The sequence below is a fragment of the Prunus avium genome, chromosome 1 (genome assembly GCF_965620075.1).
Source record: "Prunus avium chromosome 1, drPruAviu1.hap1.1, whole genome shotgun sequence".
Taxonomy (NCBI): Eukaryota; Viridiplantae; Streptophyta; class Magnoliopsida; order Rosales; family Rosaceae; genus Prunus; species Prunus avium.
Window position 1 is genome coordinate 54,745,173 of NC_142284.1, and position 20,386 is coordinate 54,765,558.

General features: G+C 38.0%; 3 protein-coding genes and 1 pseudogene across 5 annotated transcripts; 1 reads left to right on the forward strand and 3 right to left on the reverse strand.

The window, feature by feature from the left end:
- Positions 1–152: 152 nt before the first annotated feature.
- On the reverse strand, positions 153–2,602 carry APPR6 (Tetratricopeptide repeat (TPR)-like superfamily protein). Its single transcript, XM_021950965.2, has 2 exons — positions 2,469–2,602; positions 153–2,105 (listed from the first exon to the last, which is right to left on the reverse strand). The coding sequence occupies exon 2, from the start codon at positions 2,071–2,073 to the stop codon at positions 628–630; it is 1,446 nt and encodes a 481-aa protein (XP_021806657.1). The 5' UTR covers positions 2,074–2,105; positions 2,469–2,602; the 3' UTR covers positions 153–627.
- Positions 2,603–3,687: 1,085 nt separating this feature from the next.
- LOC110750523 (putative receptor-like protein kinase At1g11050 pseudogene) lies at positions 3,688–5,782 on the reverse strand (annotated as a pseudogene).
- Positions 5,783–7,646: 1,864 nt separating this feature from the next.
- LOC110750575 (Chaperone DnaJ-domain superfamily protein) lies at positions 7,647–12,613 on the forward strand. 2 transcript variants are annotated; one of them, XM_021950919.2, is made up of 9 exons: positions 7,647–8,778; positions 9,223–9,494; positions 9,573–9,778; positions 9,859–9,991; positions 10,096–10,193; positions 10,720–10,785; positions 11,039–11,128; positions 11,542–11,718; positions 12,199–12,613. In XM_021950919.2, exons 1-9 carry the CDS (start codon positions 8,099–8,101, stop codon positions 12,235–12,237), a joined length of 1,761 nt encoding a protein of 586 aa, XP_021806611.1. In that variant the 5' UTR covers positions 7,647–8,098; the 3' UTR covers positions 12,238–12,613. The 2 variants fall into 2 exon arrangements, with proteins under 2 accessions (XP_021806611.1, XP_021806612.1); XM_021950920.2 differs by having other exon boundaries at positions 9,223–9,389.
- Positions 12,614–17,006: 4,393 nt separating this feature from the next.
- On the reverse strand, positions 17,007–20,386 carry LOC110750518 (amino acid permease 3). Of its 2 annotated transcripts, XM_021950855.2 has the most exons (6): positions 20,234–20,386; positions 19,047–19,167; positions 18,698–18,931; positions 18,499–18,592; positions 18,172–18,386; positions 17,007–18,048 (listed from the first exon to the last, which is right to left on the reverse strand). In XM_021950855.2, exons 1-6 carry the CDS (start codon positions 20,237–20,239, stop codon positions 17,255–17,257), a joined length of 1,464 nt encoding a protein of 487 aa, XP_021806547.1. In that variant the 5' UTR covers positions 20,240–20,386; the 3' UTR covers positions 17,007–17,254. The 2 variants fall into 2 exon arrangements, with proteins under 2 accessions (XP_021806547.1, XP_021806546.1); XM_021950854.2 differs by lacking the exon at positions 20,234–20,386 and having other exon boundaries at positions 19,047–19,443.

Consider the following 20,386-nt stretch of genomic DNA (forward strand, 5'->3'; position numbering starts at 1 on the left):
CAATTGCTTAGGTGACTTCTTCCTGATCAACATGGTGGCATAAAGATTAACTTACTAGTTTAAACCCATTTCACAAAGATCCGTCTTGATAGAGATGAGACAACCATCTGAAAACCAAACACAACCTAAAATATAATACAACCACCAGCATGTTGAAAGAGGTTCATTAACGTTCTTCAATCCGTACACCGATGATCTGATGGACCATAGCTGATTGTCAGAACACATACGCCGTTGGGACTCACGCATATACTTATGCCTCAGAAAATATCCTATGCACGGCCTCTGAAATGCTTCAAATTTGCCCTAGATAGAGTTTGAAGATATCTTTGTGGTTACTTTTTGTACAAGGCCAGGTAATTGTTATACCCTTTGTTTTTGCTTCAGTTGTGGCATAACAGATACAGTTGAAACACTTGTAGCTCCAAGGCTGTTCCTTTTGATGCTGCGGGTGACGGAACCACTTGCTGTTCCTCTTGATTTCTTTCTGTAAACTTGCAAGGCAGTCACAAATAGGCTATTAGAGACAACTTGGTTCTCCAATGCCAAATACAACTCCAGAACTCGTCAGTGTTGGATTGAGAATATCAAACACTACAAGTTTTCTCAGTTGCCAGTCTTGAAACCTCAATCAAATAAAGGCTCCTTGACCAGGAGATTGATTTTTTCATTTAGAAATTTGAGTACATCTTCTCTTCCTTCTTTTATCAGCAACTGTCTTAATCTCCCAAATGTCACACCTGCTGGCCGAATCCCCTTCTCTATCATCTCTTCCAAAAAGACACAAGCCTTTGAAGTATTGCCCTTCTCACACAATCCATTTATAAGGACGGAATATGTGTGCATGCTCGGCACAAACCGCCTCTGCTTCATGTACTTCCAGACTTTGAGAGCCATCTCTAGCTCATCTTTCTCACAAAACATCTTTATCATCATAGTATACGTATCTGCATCGGGCTCACATAGTTTGATCATTTTACGAAAGATACTAAATGCCTCGTCAGTCTCTCCACGATCAATCAAGCTATTCAAAATGATATTGCAGGTCCTTGAATTGGGTTTAAGACCTTTGGAATCCATATCATTTAAGACCCTATACACGTTCTTGAACTTGTTAGTCTTACAAAAGGCACCAATCAAGGCATTATACACCACCACATCAGCCTTGATTCCATTCCTTTCCATCTCCAAGAATGCGCCAACAGCATCTTCAATCCTGTGTTCCACCCCATATGTATGCACCAAAACGCTGTAAATAAAAGATGTAGGTGTACAACCACCATCATCCATGCCCCGAACAATCTCAATTGCTTCGTCCACCCTCCCTGCCTTACAAAGAACATCAACCATGATACCATAAGTCACTATATCAGGATTACAACCAGCATCAGTCATTTCTCTAAAGACCTCCCTTGCCTTAGGCAAATTCGGATCCTTTCCCCACCCATCAATCAATATACTATAAGTCTTCGAGTCTGGCTCAAACCGATCCTTCATTTTATCAAAAATCTCCTGAGCCTTCCTCACATTCTTGGACTTACACAAAGCACTCAGCAGGCCATTGAACGCTGCTAAATTTGGAGCACAATCGTACTTTTCCATAACGTTAAATGTATAAAGCGCTTCTTCAACCTTCTGGGCCCTAGCATACTTCCTCATAATTATGCTAAATGTCTCCATGTTCTGCATTCTCTTGGCCCTCATTGAGTTCACAAGCTCCCACATCATCTGGTACTGCCTTATCTTGGCCAAAGACTCAATCATGGCATGGTAAGCCTTCACGCTATGTGTGTAATTCCGCTGCTTCCCTGCCCATTCGAAGAATCGGTACGCAACCATACCAGCATTCTGGAATCTCATGAGAACTTCCTCTACCATTTCAGGTGAAATTCTGATCCCACTTTGGTCAAGGGCAGTATCAAGTGCCAGTGTTGGGCAAGACATCATGATTTTGCATATTGCTTTGGTTGGGTCAGAAAATTGCCTTATGGGTTCACTTGAACTGTACTTCCTGGACAGCATCCTCCATCCAAGACACAATCTTTCCCCACATTTTTGTATTTTGAAAATCATATTTTTGGGAACCCAATTGAGAACCAAGCCACCTGAAGCATTGAGAACTAAAATCAGTGACATCAAGCATATTTAATTTGAAATAACATAACCTGAATTCTCTTGAACTACATCACCAAATTGCATTGTTCACACAAACATGAAGCTTTGTAGGACCAATGAATTTAATTTATGAAGATAGAGAAGAAAATTACAAAAATAAAAAATGATGGAGTATTGGGTTTGGACTTGGGGTTAAGATTTTCGGAAAATCCTGCAATTCAATTTGCATTTCTTACGTTTTCTCAGAGATGAAGATGAGACTCACATAATTCCAGCCAAAATCTTCCAGCAAATTATTCAAAAGAATAGAAAATCAAGAGAGAGAGAGAGAGAGGGAGGCGAAGCAAACCCACTTTGATAGTTTTGTATTCGTTTCTTCTAGGACTGTAGACGTCGTCGTCTTGGCGGGAGAGCTCGACGCACTGTCAGTTTCAGTTAACATCTGGGTACTCTCTTTCTCCTCAGCAGGGGGAGGTGCGTGTGTTTGTTCAAGGCTTCTCCAGCTATGAAACGCAGCGTACGTACGGGATTACGAAACGACGTATGAATTTATGTCGTTTGATATAAAAAAAAAAACACATGCATTTGCAATATGCAAGAATTAAACACGGCCCAAGATGAAGTGAAGGAGTTCAAGCCCTTCAGCCCAACAAAGATAAAATGTGGAAAATTAAATTAAAAAGTAAATATAAAATTTGGCTAAGCTCCACCTTTGCCTTTACCTTTGTCTTTGACTTTTTAGAAAGAAAAGAGTTCGCCAACGGGTATAGCCCAGTGGAAAAGAGTTTTAATTTGCAAATAAGATATCTCAGGTTCGAATTCTCACAGCATCATAGTTGTGTGTGTAAGAAATCCACCTCCCTTTTATTTTAGACTATCGCTTGTACTATAAAATAAAAATAAAAAGAGTTCAGGAACGTGTTTTAAGAGTATTTATTCATGCATTAGAGATTCCAAATTCAAACTCTCAACCTCATAACATAAAGAAAAATACTGTTCAATTAAAACGAAATCTAATTTTTAAAAGAGTACTTTAAGGAAATATATTTGCCTGAATTTTGGATCTTAGTACTGCCAGCCACACCAACTTTTTAACTTTATATGAATGTCTTTGGCCGTTTGGTTTAATATTTTTTTTTTTCAATATAAGTGATATTGAGGGAGAGGGAAATCAAACTTAGGACCTCGGGTGCAAAGATAAATGCTCTTAACCACTTGAGTTACAAGCCTCTTGCAGTCTATAAGATTATTTTCTACTTAATTGGAAAAAATGTCTTGAATTCAATTCTCATTGAAAAATAAAAATAAAAAACCTCCTATAAATGTTTCCTATTTTACTTATAAATGATGTTGCAATCCTGTTATGCTTTTTTACTTTACAATAGTCAAAATCTACAAGCAAAACGCATGCAACCTTATTCCGTGGAATCCGTGTGCAAAGTACATACAACTTTGAGTCTCTCTTTTTTGGTCAAGGGCTTTGATGAGTCTTTGACCAAACTAAAACCCAACCTACAAAATTAGACTTTGATTCTGACCAAAAACAAATAAAAAATAAAAAAGAACAACAACTTGGATTTTGTTGCCACAAAAAGAATTGCAAATGTATAATATATATATCTCAAAATGATGAAAGAAAATAAAAGAAATATGAAAATTCACACACATAACCACCACCTTTGGAGTTTGATTTGAGAATTATTTGCACTACACCAAACTAAGCCTTCCAAATTAGTTCCAAATCTATGTTATGTTGTGTTCATGCTTGAACTACTAAATCTAGGTCTTGATCTTTCACTTGCCAACAATCTAGAAAACCCAAAGGAAGATCTATGAGACTCATTACCAAGAGGCATTGGTCTATCTGGTAATTTGGGAATATCAATGTCACCCTCCAACATCTTGAGGGCCTCAGAAATTGTAGGCCTAAATGCCACCAAAACATGAGCACAAAGAATCCCAACGAGCACAAACCTCTCCATAATACCCTTTGGTCCATTCTCTCTTATTGCCTCATCAAAAATTTCCTCCACCTTCCCTGACTTCAGAACCATCCATGCCCAATCTGTGATCAAAACGAACGACGGATTTGAACCCGAATTATTCGATGTGTCCAGCACTTTCCTCCCACTCATGATTTCAAGAATCACAATGCCAAAGCTGTAAACATCACTCTTCTCTGTTAGTTGTCCATAGAGAGCATATTCTGGTGCCAAATAGCCATGTGTGCCTGCAACCCTTGTGGTGAGGTGAGATTGGCCCTCTGAACTTTGCTTGGCCAACCCAAAGTCTGCAACTTTTGCTTTCAGTTCTGAATCCAAGAGTATGTTTGTGGGTTTTATGTCTCTATGATAAATGGCAGGCTTGAGCCCATTGTGCAAGTAAGCAAGCCCTTTGGCAACATCAAGAATTATACTCTTGCGCTGAGGCCAGTTTAATCCCTGCCTGCTGCACAATTGGTCACTGAGATTACCATTTGACATGAGATCATAAACCAAGAACCTTCTTTTGCCTTTCAAATCATCACTTGTGACACAGCAGCCTCTGAGGGAAAGAAGATTTCTGTGCCTGATTTTGCTTATGATCTCGACCTCATTCGAAAACTCTTCATCCCCTTTTGAGTCCAAATCAAGAACATGCTTCACTGCAACCAAAGTGCCATCAGAAAGTGTTCCTTTGTAAACAACCCCATATCCACCTTGGCCAATCATGTTTTTCTGGGAAAATCCATTGGTGGCTCTTTCAAGCTCTGATACAGCTAACCATTTTGCTCCTGAATTGGGCAGAAAGCTAGTTCTAAAACTGGTCGCATATTCTTCATGAAGAGCAATTTGTTTCTCTTTCTTATCCCATTTCCTATACAGGACTATAATCCCAACAGCAAGCAAAATCCCAATCAGAGCCCCCAAGACCCCAAAAACCCATTTCAGCAAAGTCTTCTTACTCAGCTGATCATTTGACTGCTTATCAGCTGAGCCAGACAGAGGCAAGCCCAGAATGCAAGAAGCTGTTCTGGGTTCAGTTGGACCCAACTCATTAACAATCCCTGCAGCATATAACACAGTGAAGTAAAAGCATTTGGTGGCATTTGCGTCAAGACCAGTCAACTGAGAATTCACCTTCATGCCAGATTCAAGACAAGAGCTGCATCTTGTTAGCCCCTCCAAGTCTCCCTTGCAAGAAGTGTCCAATGGGGTCATTGGGCCCACCTTCTGGGTCCAATCCTGGATTGTTTCAATCCCAGCACAGCTAGAAGGGCTAGCCACAAACTGGGTTGAGTTCTCAAAGCACAAAGGGACTATAGAAGGATCCAGAGACAAGGCAGCAAGGCTGGTTTGGAAATTTGAGAGACAAGAAGATGAAATATTTGAATTGGGTAATTGGAACATTGAAGTTTTTTTGAGGTGCTGGGCAAGGCCAATGCCAAAGAGGCTGAGAAGGGTTTGACAGCAGTGTTTTCCATTGAGGTCTAGGCAGAGTGAAGTGTCCCATGGGAAGGTTTCTACATAGCTGAGATCCATGGGGCATGAAGGAGTGGCTGAGTTAATGTGGGAAATAATGGAGAAGATTAAGAATACAAGGGAGCAACATGTCTTGCTCATCTTGGGTTTCCTGTGATTTTTCGTCTGTCTAAAATGGTGGCAGGACAATTTGGATCTGTAATTAAAGAGTTTTGGGGTTTGAACAGTGAACTATCAACATTGGCTGGCGGATGGTCAAAGTGCGCACGTTTTTTGTTTATGCTTTTGATTTCGGCTAAACCACTGGAGTCGTGTATTCAAACCCTTCTCCTCCTCACAATATTGCTTGTATATGTGTGAAAAAAATATACACGCAGCTAGTACACGTGTTTTTTATATGCACAACAGTAAAAGGAGACTAGATAGTATGATATTTTATGTCTTTTAAAAATGGATTTCAATCCCGCGTTAAATTGAGAGCTTATATAAGATCACTTTTATTTATTTGTCATGACAAAGCATAAGAGCAAGGCAAGGGCTGTTACTATTCATATGAATAGTATCAATCCTTCCAAAAGGTTTCTTGTGTTTCCATTCATTGTCACGGCAATCCAAAGGCAACCATTATTCACATGAGATATGAAAAGAAGAATTTGTATAGAGTTTTGGTACGAGAAGTGAAGAATATGGCTAGATATTTATTTTATTATAATAAAAAAATTCTGAATTTATTTAGAATTTTTTATAAAAATTTTGTTGCTAACATCAACTGCCCCCAAACACGAACTCGGGCTCATTTTGCCTTTGGGCTTGCTCAGGTTGGAGGTCCCCACCATTTCTCCGGTCTGTAGAAGCCCGCTGGAAGCTGAAAACTGGGCTTAGGCCCCCTTTTACTCGGGGCAAACCCTACCAATGGAATTGCTCTAATACATCGGAGTACGAGAATATTAAACACAAACAGAAGAGAATGAAGTTTTAACAGAATTCTATCTAGAACCTGCAAATAAAAAACGTGCATGCTTTTGAAAAAATAAAATCAATGCTTTAGATGCATGATGAATGAAGCAACGTCTTCACACCAGTTCACACTATTTTATTTATGAATTTTCTTGAGAATGTGTTACCTACTTTCTACATTTAAAAATTAAATTAAGCTCTAATCAGTTTGACTTTGTGGAAGCTACATATCAATGTCCTAACATAATTCTTGGTTTATGAATATGATCAAAATGTGCTAGTTTTGCTTAGATGCAATATTTAATTACCTTATTAAAAAAAGCTTTAATCTTCAAATGTGGGTTAGGTCAGTTGGTCATGGCAGTGAGCCAATCTTCTTACACTCAAATTCGAGTCTTGCTCTCTGTAAATTAGATTAATTTAGAATAAAGTATCGCTTGTATAAAAAAACCTTCAATATGCAATATCATGCAGCAGCTTGCTCAAGGACTCTCAGCAATTAAAATCCGAGATTATGAAGCAAACATCTGATGAAAATTTTGCAACAGCTGAAATCAAGATGGGGGGGCCACAACACAAACAGTTGAGATGCCATTCTGCTACTTGCCTTGCTTGTATTGAGGTGGATGCCCAGTTGTCCTTATTATATTATATATATATATCCCAATTGTTATTTGTTATATAATTTGGATAAAGAACAAAAAACCAAAAAAGAAAAAGAAGGTCGATGTAGAAAAAAGCATCCGACAAAGAAAAAAGAAAAAGAAAAAGCTGAATAAGACTTTCAGTCCTGTAGCTTGATTTCTTTTTTACTTTGATGCAGACTGCAGTGTACCATTTTGCAACAGAAGAAGGAGAACAACAAAACCAATTTTTTTATAGGGTCATGCTAGGGAGACCAACTTGGGATACCAACTTGTGTACCAATTCTCTAATAGAGGTGGAGCCCACCAATACAATGGGTCCCACGCTCTATTAGAGAGTTGGTACACAAGTTGGTATCCCAAGTTGGTCTCCCTAGCATTTTCCTTTTTTATATATATTTTGTTTGTGAAAATACATTTATATGACAAAAATATATAAATTAAAATTGAAAAATGGAGGCTTTGTGAAGCTGCGTGGCATATGTCGTGGTCCGCCACCACTCAAAAATTTTAAGAGAGAGAGAGAGAGAGAGAGGAATCCAGCGACAGAGATAGAAAGAAGAAAAGCCGGAATCTTCATACAAATCCCCGGAAAACGATCCAATCCCCTCTTTTCTTTCTCTATCGTCATCACCATCTGAAACCCAATTCTCTCTCACTCTCTCGCTCTGCACAGATTGCCCAACGAAAAAGTTCCCCAATTGTCCCCATTTCCACATCCCTGTTCTTAATTTTTGAACTGTTTTGTTTGTTCCCCAATTACACTGTGTAGAACATAGATCAATTAGATAAACCCGGATTTTAGATTTCTGTATTGCACAAAATCCTCTGTTCATAGCTCAATCAAACCCATTTTTTCTTTTTGTCAAAATTTCGATATTTTTAAAGCTCAATTGTGACCCATTTCTCTCAAATTCTGATATGGACGAGTTTGGTGTCTTAACCGAGCAATATGGGTTGAAGCCCCAAGGAAAATCCGCTCCAATGGCCGCATCCAAACGACCCACGAGCGCCAACGACACCCAGGCCTGGAACTTCGGTGTCGATTCGAATTCGAACCCCAAAACGTCGTCGTACTCTTCCAGATCTCCTCCCGCCAATTCCAATTCCGATTACGCGTCTTTTTTCGACGCTCAGGACGTGCTCTTCCAGTCGGGCTCTAACGACAAAACGCGCAGTTTTGGAGGTCTGGACGATTATGATGACATCTTCGGCGGACCCGTTAAGCCCACAAAGCAATCAGAAGGTTCTTCTTTCAATTTTGATTCGATATTTTCCGGTTCTAATGCAAAATCGTCGTCGTCTAATGGATATAAGGATGCCTATGACGTGTTTGGTGGAATGCCTGGCTTGAAGAGCCCGGGCTCTGGTAAGAGTAATGCGAAGGGGGATGATATTTTTGGGTCATTTGCTTCGGCTCCGAAGCAGAGTGCTACAGTTGATGATCTGCTAGGTGATCTTAGTGGAGTAAGACAAAAACTGCAAACTTTGAACGTGAAGAATGATAAAAATGTTAATAGGTCTGCGAAGGTGGGGAAGAATGGAGGTGATTTTGATGATTTGATACCTGGGTTTGGTGGAAGCGCTCCTTCAAATAATGGGTATGTATGATTTGAGCAAATAAATGATGGGTTAATTAGGTTTTTCTTCTTATGTTAGTCTAATGCAAATTGCTCTGGTAAATGGTAGTTAGTCATTTATAGAATTGATTTAATTAAATTTCCATTGAATCATTGCATTTGAGTTTCCTGACTAACTTTCCATGTAAAATGCACCACTTTAGTCTCATAGCTGTGTCAGCTTACTGCATTTACAGTTGTGAAATTGTTTTTATACTGATTTTGGAATAACAATGGAAATGTTACTTGTTCAAACGTATAAGTTACCTCAGTTTGCTGTCACAGACATGATTATGTCGACTTTCTTGATCAGAGCATCTTTTATGACACTTTTTGTTTATGGATGTGATAATGTAGTTACTAATATCTTTATTTGCAAGTAACCTGAGTGACACGGATGTTCTCATTTTAATATCTTTTGTTCAGAACATACGCACAGGAGAATCATCGTCAGCAATCGACCGTTCATTCAACTAAATCAAACTTCAGTTCATCATTGGACGACCCCTTTGTGGTGTTAGAATCAGTTTCAACTTCAACTTCAACACCCGCATATGATTCCTCGGATATTTTTTCAGAACTGGAACAAATCAGTAAGTTCAGCAATTCTGGAGGAGCAAAAATTGGTGTTTCATCAAATAGTTCCACAAAATTGAAATCCCCTCCGAAGTCAGCCCAAGTTTCAAAGGGAGATAAAGGTTTTTCTGCTTCCTCAAATTAAAAAGCAAATTCGATGAATATTTTTTTCCCCTCATTACTCCCTTAACTGATCGCAGAAAGGAGCTCTGGTGTGTCTTCTATAGACGAACTTGAGGAATTTGCCAAAGGTACAGTGCGAAATAATGCAACTGGACGCACAAATGTTCGTTCTCATGAGGGTGTAGAAACCTCAGCCACTAGACGTGGTAGATCTAGTGAAGATGATCTAATGGGTTTTCGATCAAACAGTGTACCAAGGTCAAGGGCTGCACCTGCAACTTTGGTGAGAAGCATAAATTTAGTAAAAATATGCTGTTTTCAGCACCAGTGGATTATGTAGTTGCTTACTGATGCAATTTTCAGGACCCAGTATTTGATGCACCGGCAAACAACAGGGGAGGGCCTAGACCCCAACGGACATCCGGAACCTCAAGTAGCATGAAGAAGTCTTCGTCTGCGACTGGGATTTTTGATGACCTTATTTCAATGAATGGAGGTAATTAATTGTTAAAGTTCAACTTCATCTGTAGAGACTGTGTATAAGCTTTGGGGGAAAACCTTTCTTGTTGCTGATTTCTATGATGTTCTTGTTTGCATCAGCTTCCCCTGGTTTTGTAGAATTTGAGGAAGTTGAAGGTGAAAGTGAAGAAAGACGCAGAGCCAGATTGGGACGTCACCAAAGAGCACATGAGCGTGCGGTCTGTGTTTCTCCCTCTTATCACTTTGCTGTTTTTCTTTTAATGCTTTGCTTTGTCTCTGTTTTTGTTTTGGTGAGTGCAAAAGGAAGGTCAATATAAAGAAAACTAGACAAAGTAGGGAAGCAGATAGAGATGAATTACTATTCAAAAGGACACAATAAACAAAAGTGAATAGTAAAAGCCTTTTATCTATTTTAAAAATCTACTATACCTTAGAATTTAGAGTCATCACTAAATTCCATGAATTCTTTCCTTCTTTTTTTCTTTTTTCTCCAACAAGCAGTCCAATGTTCACCCCTTTTCACCATTTTATTACCTGCACTGCGAACATAATGTTATGCAGCCATGGGCTAGTTGACAAGCAGTTAAAATTAACTGCTCTTTATTCTCTCGAGGTTCACCTACATCATCTTGATGCTAAGATCTATAGTTTATAGAAACTGTTTCTGATTTATAGTTAATTCAGGCTTAATTTTCTATTTGTATCCCTCTGGCACAATTTGACTGTTTTGCTTGTCGTCATTAGTTACAAGCAGTGGCTGATATGAACCAACGTGATCGTAAGACTCAGCAGGAGCAAGAGGAGAAGCGTGTAAGTAGTATTGAATCCATCATTGGCATTTTGATACATATTTCGGGATTTTGTGCATAGGGATTCTTTACAAATTGGCTGATGGTATATCTTCAATCTTAAAATGTGGTTTAAATTATATATTTTTGTGTTAGGGTCTAGGGGTAGCTTTTATTTCATGTTTGCATATCGTTTTTGTAATTTATTTGTCTCCATACATCATCACAGCTTCTTATATTTATTGGCTTAGTTTATTTTTAATTTTACTTTGCAGAGAATTGCTGAGACTCTTGATATCAAAATAAAGAGCTGGTCTTATGGGAAAGAAGGCAATATGCGTGCACTGTTGTCATCATTGCAAAGTGTATGTTGTTCTACATTTAGTATGCTTTTGAGATTTTGCATAATTGTAGTGTTTTAGTGCACAAGAAATGGTCCACTCTCGTTTATCTTCCCATCTCCCTTGCCTTTAACATCTTACTTTGAAAGTCAATGTAAGTTACTTCCTGCTGACTTGGAATTCCAAGCTTAATAGAATTTGCATAATTTTTGTCTCGGACAACACATCTATTTAACTTCATTCTTTGTTGCAGTATGTTAAAATTACCTATACCATGATATTTTGGAGAAAAATGAAAATTGTCATCTTGTAAAATGACGTTTGACCTTTGATTCCTAAATTGTTGAGAATTTGGGCCCTTTCTTGCATCATCACCCAAGATATCATAAAACCTTTTCAATAGCAACTAACTTCTTCATTTCTGGAATGATGAACAGGTGCTTTGGCCTGAATCTGGATGGGAGCCAGTTTCCTTGACAGATTTGATTACATCCGGCTCAGTTAAAAAGGTTTATAGAAAGGCCACATTGTGTATCCATCCTGATAAGGTTCAACAGAAAGGTGCTAGTCTTGAACAAAAATATACTGCAGAGAAGGTTTTTGATATCCTTAAGGTACCTCTTTCAATGTATCAAATTCCTAACAGAACCAAAGTATTTATTTCAACACTTTATGAAGTGCTGGTTATTTCACTTTTTTGTCAAGTAATATTTTGATGATTGGATAGTCTTTTAGGGGCTTCCTGATTTACTAATATGTAGGAAGATATCTTTCTTTTTTTTGTTATGTTTTCACTCACTCTTTCATAGGCCATATTCTCTGCTTATCAGGTTCAGCAGGTTTGCTGTACTTTTGAGTTGTGTAACTGTACCGTGAAAGTGATGGCAGTTCAATCCAGAAGATTTCTAATAAAATTATTCATTTCTATGTTAATATTAAATGTGTGTTCATACCCTCAATTTATGTTGCATGATCTGTCTGACATAATTCGTTGTCACTGGAAATGGATTTAGATATTTTCTTTTACCCTAGAACGACTGCTATTCGTTTAAGTTGTGCTTGTTTTCATGTTTGATATGGTTATACTGAAACAGGAAGCTTGGAACAAGTTCAACAAGGAGGAACTCTTTTAGGAATTTTGATGATTCATTCTTTATAGCTTGATCCGTTTAACATCCACAAGGGTTCCTCTTTGGGAGGGAAGATGCATGTGCTGTGCTGGTGGAAATGCTGGTTTGCAGCTACAAAGCAAGATGGGCCGAATTTCACTTCCGTCGTCTATTACAAATTTACAAGACTTCATTTTATCTGTAAAATCCCTGGTAAGGACTACCGATGTTTATGGTTTTGTATATCAATGGTGCCACAGAAATATTACAAAATAAAGTGGGATGAAATCAATATATTCATCCCTTTTGTTGTGATATTGAGTTCTTCTATAGTTGTTATCTTGTGGGATATAAATGAGTTGTTGACCATACAGATTTATATTTACAGTTTTTCTGTCAATATTTCCCATATTTAGCAGTTCCTGATGATTCTTGAGTTGCCTAAAGGATTATCAGCTTTGAATTGTCCTTTTGATATGACAACCCTTGCAGTTGCAGAATACATTCATAAGCATGGGTGGTAGTCAAATTCCAGACTCTTCTCTGTTTCGAAATTTATTTTGAAATATTGGATAGCCATCTGGTCAAAAACTTGTAAATGAATCATTTATCGAAAAGTACTGGAAATAATTAATAAGTACATCCCACCACACCTCGAAACGGGTCGTGTTAATGGGTTTCGAGTTGTGTTTGTGTTAACTCGTTAACTTAATGGGTTGACACGATACGACCCATTAACTTAACAGGTTAAAAATGCCAAATTCAAATGACCCGTTATAATTCACGAATGACCCAACATGACCCGTTAAGAATAATCCAGAAGGAAAAAAACCAAACAAAAAAAAGGCAAAAAACACACAGCCAGCTTTGACTAGAAACCTATTCTCTGTTAGGTTAGGCCGATAAAGAAATCTGATGACTTTTAGTAATTAGGATCAAGAAAACAAAAGCCTCGTAAAACGATTTGGAAGTCCAATACAAGGATCAAGGAAGGTGAATCCCCAATTTTTTTTTTTCTCTGAACTACCCCAGAAACAATACATCCTAAAGCTTTAAGCTCAAGAAACTTGAAAGAAAAAGTTTTAAGCTTTTTTTTTTTATGAGGGAAAAGGGGGAAAACCCCCAGACACCAACACAACAACCAACTAGAACTAATTAGATAAGCCTTAACAACTCCCAAAGAATCATTAAGCAATAAATGACCAAGCCAGGCAGAACTCTCCTCAAGATAGTAACAGCCCAGATCCAGATTGTGACTCCAAGTAGCCACCCATCAGCTACATCATTCCTCTCTCTATAGATATGTTGAAGCTTGATCCTTCGAAACAAATTCATAAGCCTCTTACAGCTACTGACCAGCCTAGCATTAGGATGACAAGCATTCAAAACCTCATTATGAATACGAAGCACAACAGTCTCTGAATCCATCTCAATAATAATTTCATCTACTTGTTTCTCAACAGCCAAATTCAACCCAAAAAACAGACCCCACAACTCAGCTTCAAGCACTTCTCACTGGCCTAAATTGACAAGCAAAGCCACCAATCCATTGACCCAAATGATCTCTCAGGACCCCTCCAGCACCAATGGCACCAGCACTGCCCTTGCAAGACCCATCTATATTTAACTTGACCACACCAATTTCAGGAGGGACCCAAGCCAGCAACACTTGCACCTTATTAGCTCCACTATTAATACCAATAGTGGCATGAAACCAATCCTTTGCAGCAGTAAAAATCAAATCTCTAGGGTTAAAAGGCAAAACAGTGGCCTAAAGTTTTAAGCTTTAATTCCTCAACGACCAAAGAAAAAACAAGAAGAAAAGAAACAAAAATCATTGATTGGATTAGATTAGATTATTTATATATAAAAAGTACTCCAAGGTCACACCAGTTTGTGGGGTTGGTAAAGTTTATTTTGCAATGATTATCAATTGATTCCAGGAAAATTTCATACCTAAATCTGCACAAGCTTAATCTCCATATTTAAAAATCTAAATTCATTTAAGAGTGGTGTTATTTCCACTCACTTTCACCCACTGTCTTATTTCTTCAACCAACTTATCTTCCCACCCACGATGTAAATTTCAAAAAACACAGTCTTTTCTTTCCACCTATCATTATTTCTAAAGGAATATGATTTCCCCACTCCCATTTTCCCTACTTACACTCTCTCTTGCTTTTTAATATTTTTTAATCAATTTTGTTCTTTCTCTTTTCTATTATACCATTATCCTACATTAATTTCTTTTTACTTCACTTTTATATTAGTTCTTTTTCTTTATACTTAATTTTCCAACTTGCACTCCATTTTAAGTATTTTTTTTTCTTTAATCGAATAAGAAATTAAGTTTTTTTTTTTTCCATTTAATACTGAAAATGGAGTGTAACTTGGAAAATTAAGTATAAAGATAAAGATATAATATAAAAGTGAAGTGAAAAAGAAATTAATGTAGGGTAAGGATAGAATAGGAAAGGGAAAGAACAAAACTGATTAAAAAGTATTAAAAAGCAAAATGGAGTGTAAGTGGAGAAAATGGGAATGGAAATCAGCTCCCTTTCTAAAATGCCTTTTATTAATTCATGCAAATTAGTGAGGCTCTTCCCCAATCTCACGGTGGCTCCTCCCCATAGCCAGCACACCCACCCGACAGCCACCTAACCCCTTCCCCAATTTTGAAATCAAATCATTCATGGGCACCTATTTTTGATTTGCAGATTCTATGCAACGGGCCTGGCACTTGTGTTCCACTTTGTGTAATTGCAATCTTATTTAAGGTTTGGATGCATTTCTTTTAGACCCATTTATTTTTTTTGTCTTCTTCACTTTTTATCTTTCTTGGGTTATTGCCCTTTAATACTGTATGTGATGAATTTGGGAACTTTATGATTCATGAGGTGATATTAGAATAGAAAGAGAAGGGGGTCGGTGCGCTGGTGTGTTGGGGCGGGTGGGTCATGGGAGCGGGTAAGGGCGAGGGCGAGGCTAGGGCTGGGTTGATATTAGATGGAGGAGAGAGGAATAGAGAGGGCAGAGACAGAGGGAGACTTTTCTTTTGGTTTTTTCATTTTTTAATTTTTATGAATTTTTAAAAATATTATATTTTAAATACATATAGCACTATATTATTGAATATGTGGGCTTCACATATATACCACATCAACAAACTAAGTTTTTTTATGGAACTTGACTGAAGGTTAATATTCGTGAGTTGATGGTATTTTTTTTAAAGTCCTTAGAAGTCATTTTACAAAAGGATATATTTGTCTTTAATTTTTTTAAAAATAAGGTGAGTGGAGTAATATGACAGGGATAAATATAGCAGCACTCTTATTTAACTAGAAAATTGAATTCATACTTGGGAAAATTCCACATCATCAAAATTTGTGCCTAGTTGCACTAAATCATAACCTAATCCAAGTGAACTTTACACTAAATTCCTTCCACAATCCTCCTGAATCTTACAATTTCTTCTGTAGTTCTCCATTGCTAATAAATTATTATATTTAGAACACAAAACCCACACTTTTGTTTTCTTTAATCTTTACCCACCGACAAGGCACCACAACTCACTAAAGTGCAGAAGCTAAAGAGAAGGAAAAGCTTTTGAGCAGCATTTGACGATAGAGATAGAGGCCCTACCACTTGCCATCCACAACCCTAGGGTGGCTGCCAAGAGCAGCCCCCTTCCCACTACCACGACTTATATAAGTCTTCAACTGCTTATATGCACGGAGGAGGGTCAAAGAGTCAACTTAGGCATTGTCATATGGATGAACGGACGGCACTATCATCAGCAATGACTAAAACCAAGCTTCTTCATTCATGACCTCAAAGAGTCAAGCTTTTGATGAGCACAACCACTATATAATAATATATCTTCCACCTTTCTTTACCCTTTTGATTTTTCCGCAGACCCTTTTGATTTGTCTGCAGTCCCTTTTGATTTGTCTAAAAGGAACATTCACACCTACATCACAGAAACTTCTTTTAGTTAAACTACTCTTCCTTTTTTTTTCTTTTTTTTTTTTAATGATAAAGGGGGGCAAAAACCCCAGAAACAGCGCAGCTAAACTACTCTTCCTTTTGCTGTGCAAGGAAAACATGCAATTTCAATCTTAAAGGAAATTAACACTTTTTGAAAGGATCACATTCACATTCGCAAAAGGATGTCCTTGTTCAGATTTCCAAGATCAATTGCTGCAATTGTGGACAGTTGGAGCATTTTTATTTTTGTGGACATACTAAATTATATTGAGTTGGGCTAGGTGACTAAATTGGCTAGGTTGATTGGGGTCACTTGGTGAGGTAAATCAAGTACAAGAAAGGCTGAAGGCTAAAACATTCTTGAATCTTTGTGTTAAATGGATGTCTATGCCTAGATGTGAAAAGCTGACTCTTTAGCGTTTAGTACTTAGTACTTAGTTTTTGTAATAAAAACCCATTATCTTGGATCTTCCCAGAAAGCAGAAAAGGACAGATTTCACACAAGTATCTGATTAGTTTAAGTATGATTTCATGGGGTCCATCTCTTTCTGTCAAGTCTGCAGCACATGCACTCCAAGGAATTTTCGGATGGTTTAAATTTTCCCATGTTTAATTCTTTCTGTCAGTGGGGTTTTAACAGTTTGCTTGCACTCTCAATGGTTCTTATGAAGGTACCATATTTTCCACTTATGAACATATCAGTGGCAGTGGCAGGGCAATATGATTGATGAAATATTGGATCTTTAAACTAAGACTAATAAGCTTCTGCCATAATTCTTCTAATTTGCATTGAAAAATCAGAGAAATTACTTGGGAAATGGGAAGTACGCTTGATTTGATTTCAGATGAATACATACATGGCACCGCCTTTTCTTTCTTTGAAGACAGTAAAAACCAACACAGAGACACTAAGCAACAAAAACTAACATCAACAACACCAATTTATGCTTTGTTATATGAACATGAACAAGAATTGACCCCAATGACCAATTCTCTTTCCTTCCTTGATTTAGGAAATGCTGAATAAATGGGCAGTTGGTTAAATTCTGCTAAATCAGTAGCTGGTCTTGAATGGCTTGTAGACCTTGAGATCACTGACCACCCCAGCAATTGAGCCAGCAGCAGCTGCTATGGTTATTATAAGGCAAGCAACACTTAGGATTTGGAGGCAAAGCCATCTTGTGCTCCACTTTGGGATCTTCTTTTGAACAATATACATCTCCACAGGGAAGTACACTGTGAGTGGCCAAAACCCAAAAGCCCCGAGAAGTCCAACCACGTCGTTGAAGAAGGGGAGGATCATGGAGATCACAGTGGTTATGATCACAAAAGCTGTCCTCCAAATCATTCTGAAGAGGTTAAGGTTGTAAGGACCGATTCCCGGGATTTGGATTATGATGTCTTTCTTGATGAAATCGCTATCCGGGAATTTTTGTGCTGCAGTTTTCTCAACAAAGGCGAAAAGGGGCTGAGCATAGACTTGGTATGCACCAACAAGGTGGATTACTATAGCAGCATTGGCTATGTCGAGGAGCCAGAATGGGTTATAGAAACCAAAACCAGTGAGGAGGTTTCCAGGGGATAAGTCTCCAAAAGCAGCATATCCCATGCAGCCACAGAGCATGTAGAAAAGGGTAGTGACTGCCACACTAATTTGAGTGGCCCTCTTCATTGTCTTGGATTCAGATGGTGGGGATCTTATTGTGTCCTGAATTTCAATAAGGATGAGAGAGTAAGAGTATGCAAAAGCTATGTCACCAAGTGCTTGGAAACTCCTCCACATCTTTTGCATTGGAGTCACAGTGCCAATACTTATTCCAGTCATGCTTCCCATGATGTTTCCATTTGCTGGCAATTGACAAGCAGAAAAAGCAAGCTTCAGTCATCTTTAGTAAAACCCAATTTAATCCCAAAAACTAATAAGTTCGGATTTTAAATCATAAGAATAGGTGCAAAGCTAGCTATTTGTACCTGCAACTTGAGCAATTCCAAGGCCAAGTCCAATTGTTGAGTAAGTGAAGGACATGACTGCAGCAACAATGGAGAGCCACCAAAGTTGATCAAAGTTTGGAATTTGAGAGAAAATAATTTCTGTGATGCCAAAAGCAATCATATAGGGGTTGCTGTTTATATGGCATGGATTCTTCCCACCACTCTTGTGGAAGCAGTTAGACCTTTTTATTGCCCTGTTTAATAAATACCAGAAAAGAAAAAAAAACCATTAGCCCAAATATTATTTTAACATCACTAAAACAACATCACCAGATTCTTAATTGAGTTTTAAATACTCAGACTTACATCATGCTTATAGATGATGCTATTGTGTAGCCAATAGAAACTCCAAAAAGATTCAAGTACTGAACATATCCACAGATTTTGACCTTAGCTCCACCTAAGAAAATCAAAGTTAACAAAACAAAACCTTAGAACTTTTGGTAAAAGACTACCTTTTTTTTTTCCATATGTCCAAAAAGATCAAACCACTAGCAAAATTTACCAAGGTTGGATCTAACAGCATCCATGTAAGTATAGTTTCTCTTTCCAGTGACAGAATCGCTGGAACGATAGCAAGCAGAGAGAAGAGTGGAAGTGTAGTAAGTGACAAAGGAGAACAACAGCATGACAGAAGGACCAGCCACCCATCCAAGCTGAGCTGTGGCCCAAGCCAAGGAAAGAACACCAGAACCAATCACAGCAGTAATGATGTGAGCACTTGAAGTCCAAACAGTTCCTGGTAAACAAGCAAGACAAAGATTAATGACCAACAATTTTAACATGATCAAGGCCAAAGACCTGTCTTCTAAATGCTTTTTAGCATACTTGTGCGGTAAAGAAGATAAATTTACCAGTTCGTTTGAGACGACCATCATCATCAAAGCACTTGGAGCCTCCTTGTGGAGGCACATCAACTGAGACGTCAAAAATTTGGTGGTGATGAAGCTGCTGGTTCTTTGTATTGTCACCCATCTTTGTCATAAAAGACACAAAAATTCAGGCCTTTTAATTTGTGTAAGATAAAAGAACAAGTCTTTAGCTCTATGCACTCAAAATCTATGAAAAAAGAAGGAAAACAAAGAGATGGGTTTTGTTCTTTAATTGATCTAAGCCTAGTATATGAGCTTGTTTAGCTCTCTCTGCTACAACACAATGAACTGACACTTGGAATGTCACACTAGACACACCCCAAGAAGAGCTACAGAAACCCAAATGAAGTATGGAGAATTGAAGTCGGTTTGCAAAATAGAAATGGGAGGTGGGGGCATATATAGCAATTCTGTGGCAAGAAAGTGCAAGGCCACGTGGTCTAAAAGACCCAAGAAGACTCAAACGTCAACCGCCAAACGCAATATTTGCCTGTGTGCAACACACACTCCAAATTTTCATCCAACTTGACTGAACTTCAAAGATTGTGAAAATCTCTCCCAACCTTCGATATTTTAGTGTTGTGACCCACCAAAAGCACCTCTCTCTCCTTTTAAACTTTCGACTCTCACACGTAACTTCTATTTGTTCCAAACGGCCAAGACCCCCAGATCTGTAGGAGCCACTGTTTTGAGTTGCTCAATTTTGGGATGTAGTTATTATTATAGTACTTGTAGTAACAGTTGAAAACTTGTAATCATACAAGTCATGCCTTTTGATTATATGGTTGTGCATCAACCAAATGTTAGCCATGTAAACTACTAAAAAAACATAGCCAACGAGGTATAGTCCAGTAAAAAGAGGTCTTGATTTGTAGACCAATAATCTAATAAGGTTCGAACCCACATATCCACATATTTTGACTTTGGCAATGAAAAAAACTACCATAACATGAATTCGTGATACATACTTGTGCGTATATATGTATACATATGTGTGCATATATGCATCAAGGCCAACTAGTGATGGATTTAACAAAAAGCATTTCCAAAAACAGACTAGTTTATGCAGCAAGAAAGTTCATGCTAAATAAAAAAAAAAAAAAGTGCTCCAAACACTGCCATTAATTAGTAGCTGACATTGAAAAGCAAGAGCTTCTTAAGATCCTTACCGTCATTAGTTGCTAAGCCTCTTTGCTTATGCAAAATGCAGCAACCCAACAACAGAGAGATGGATATTAGTTTGGTTGTTGGTTGTGCCTATCTTGGATCAATCAGAGCTTCCTTATATAGCAGAATTCATAGCTGCTAAAAACCGATATTTT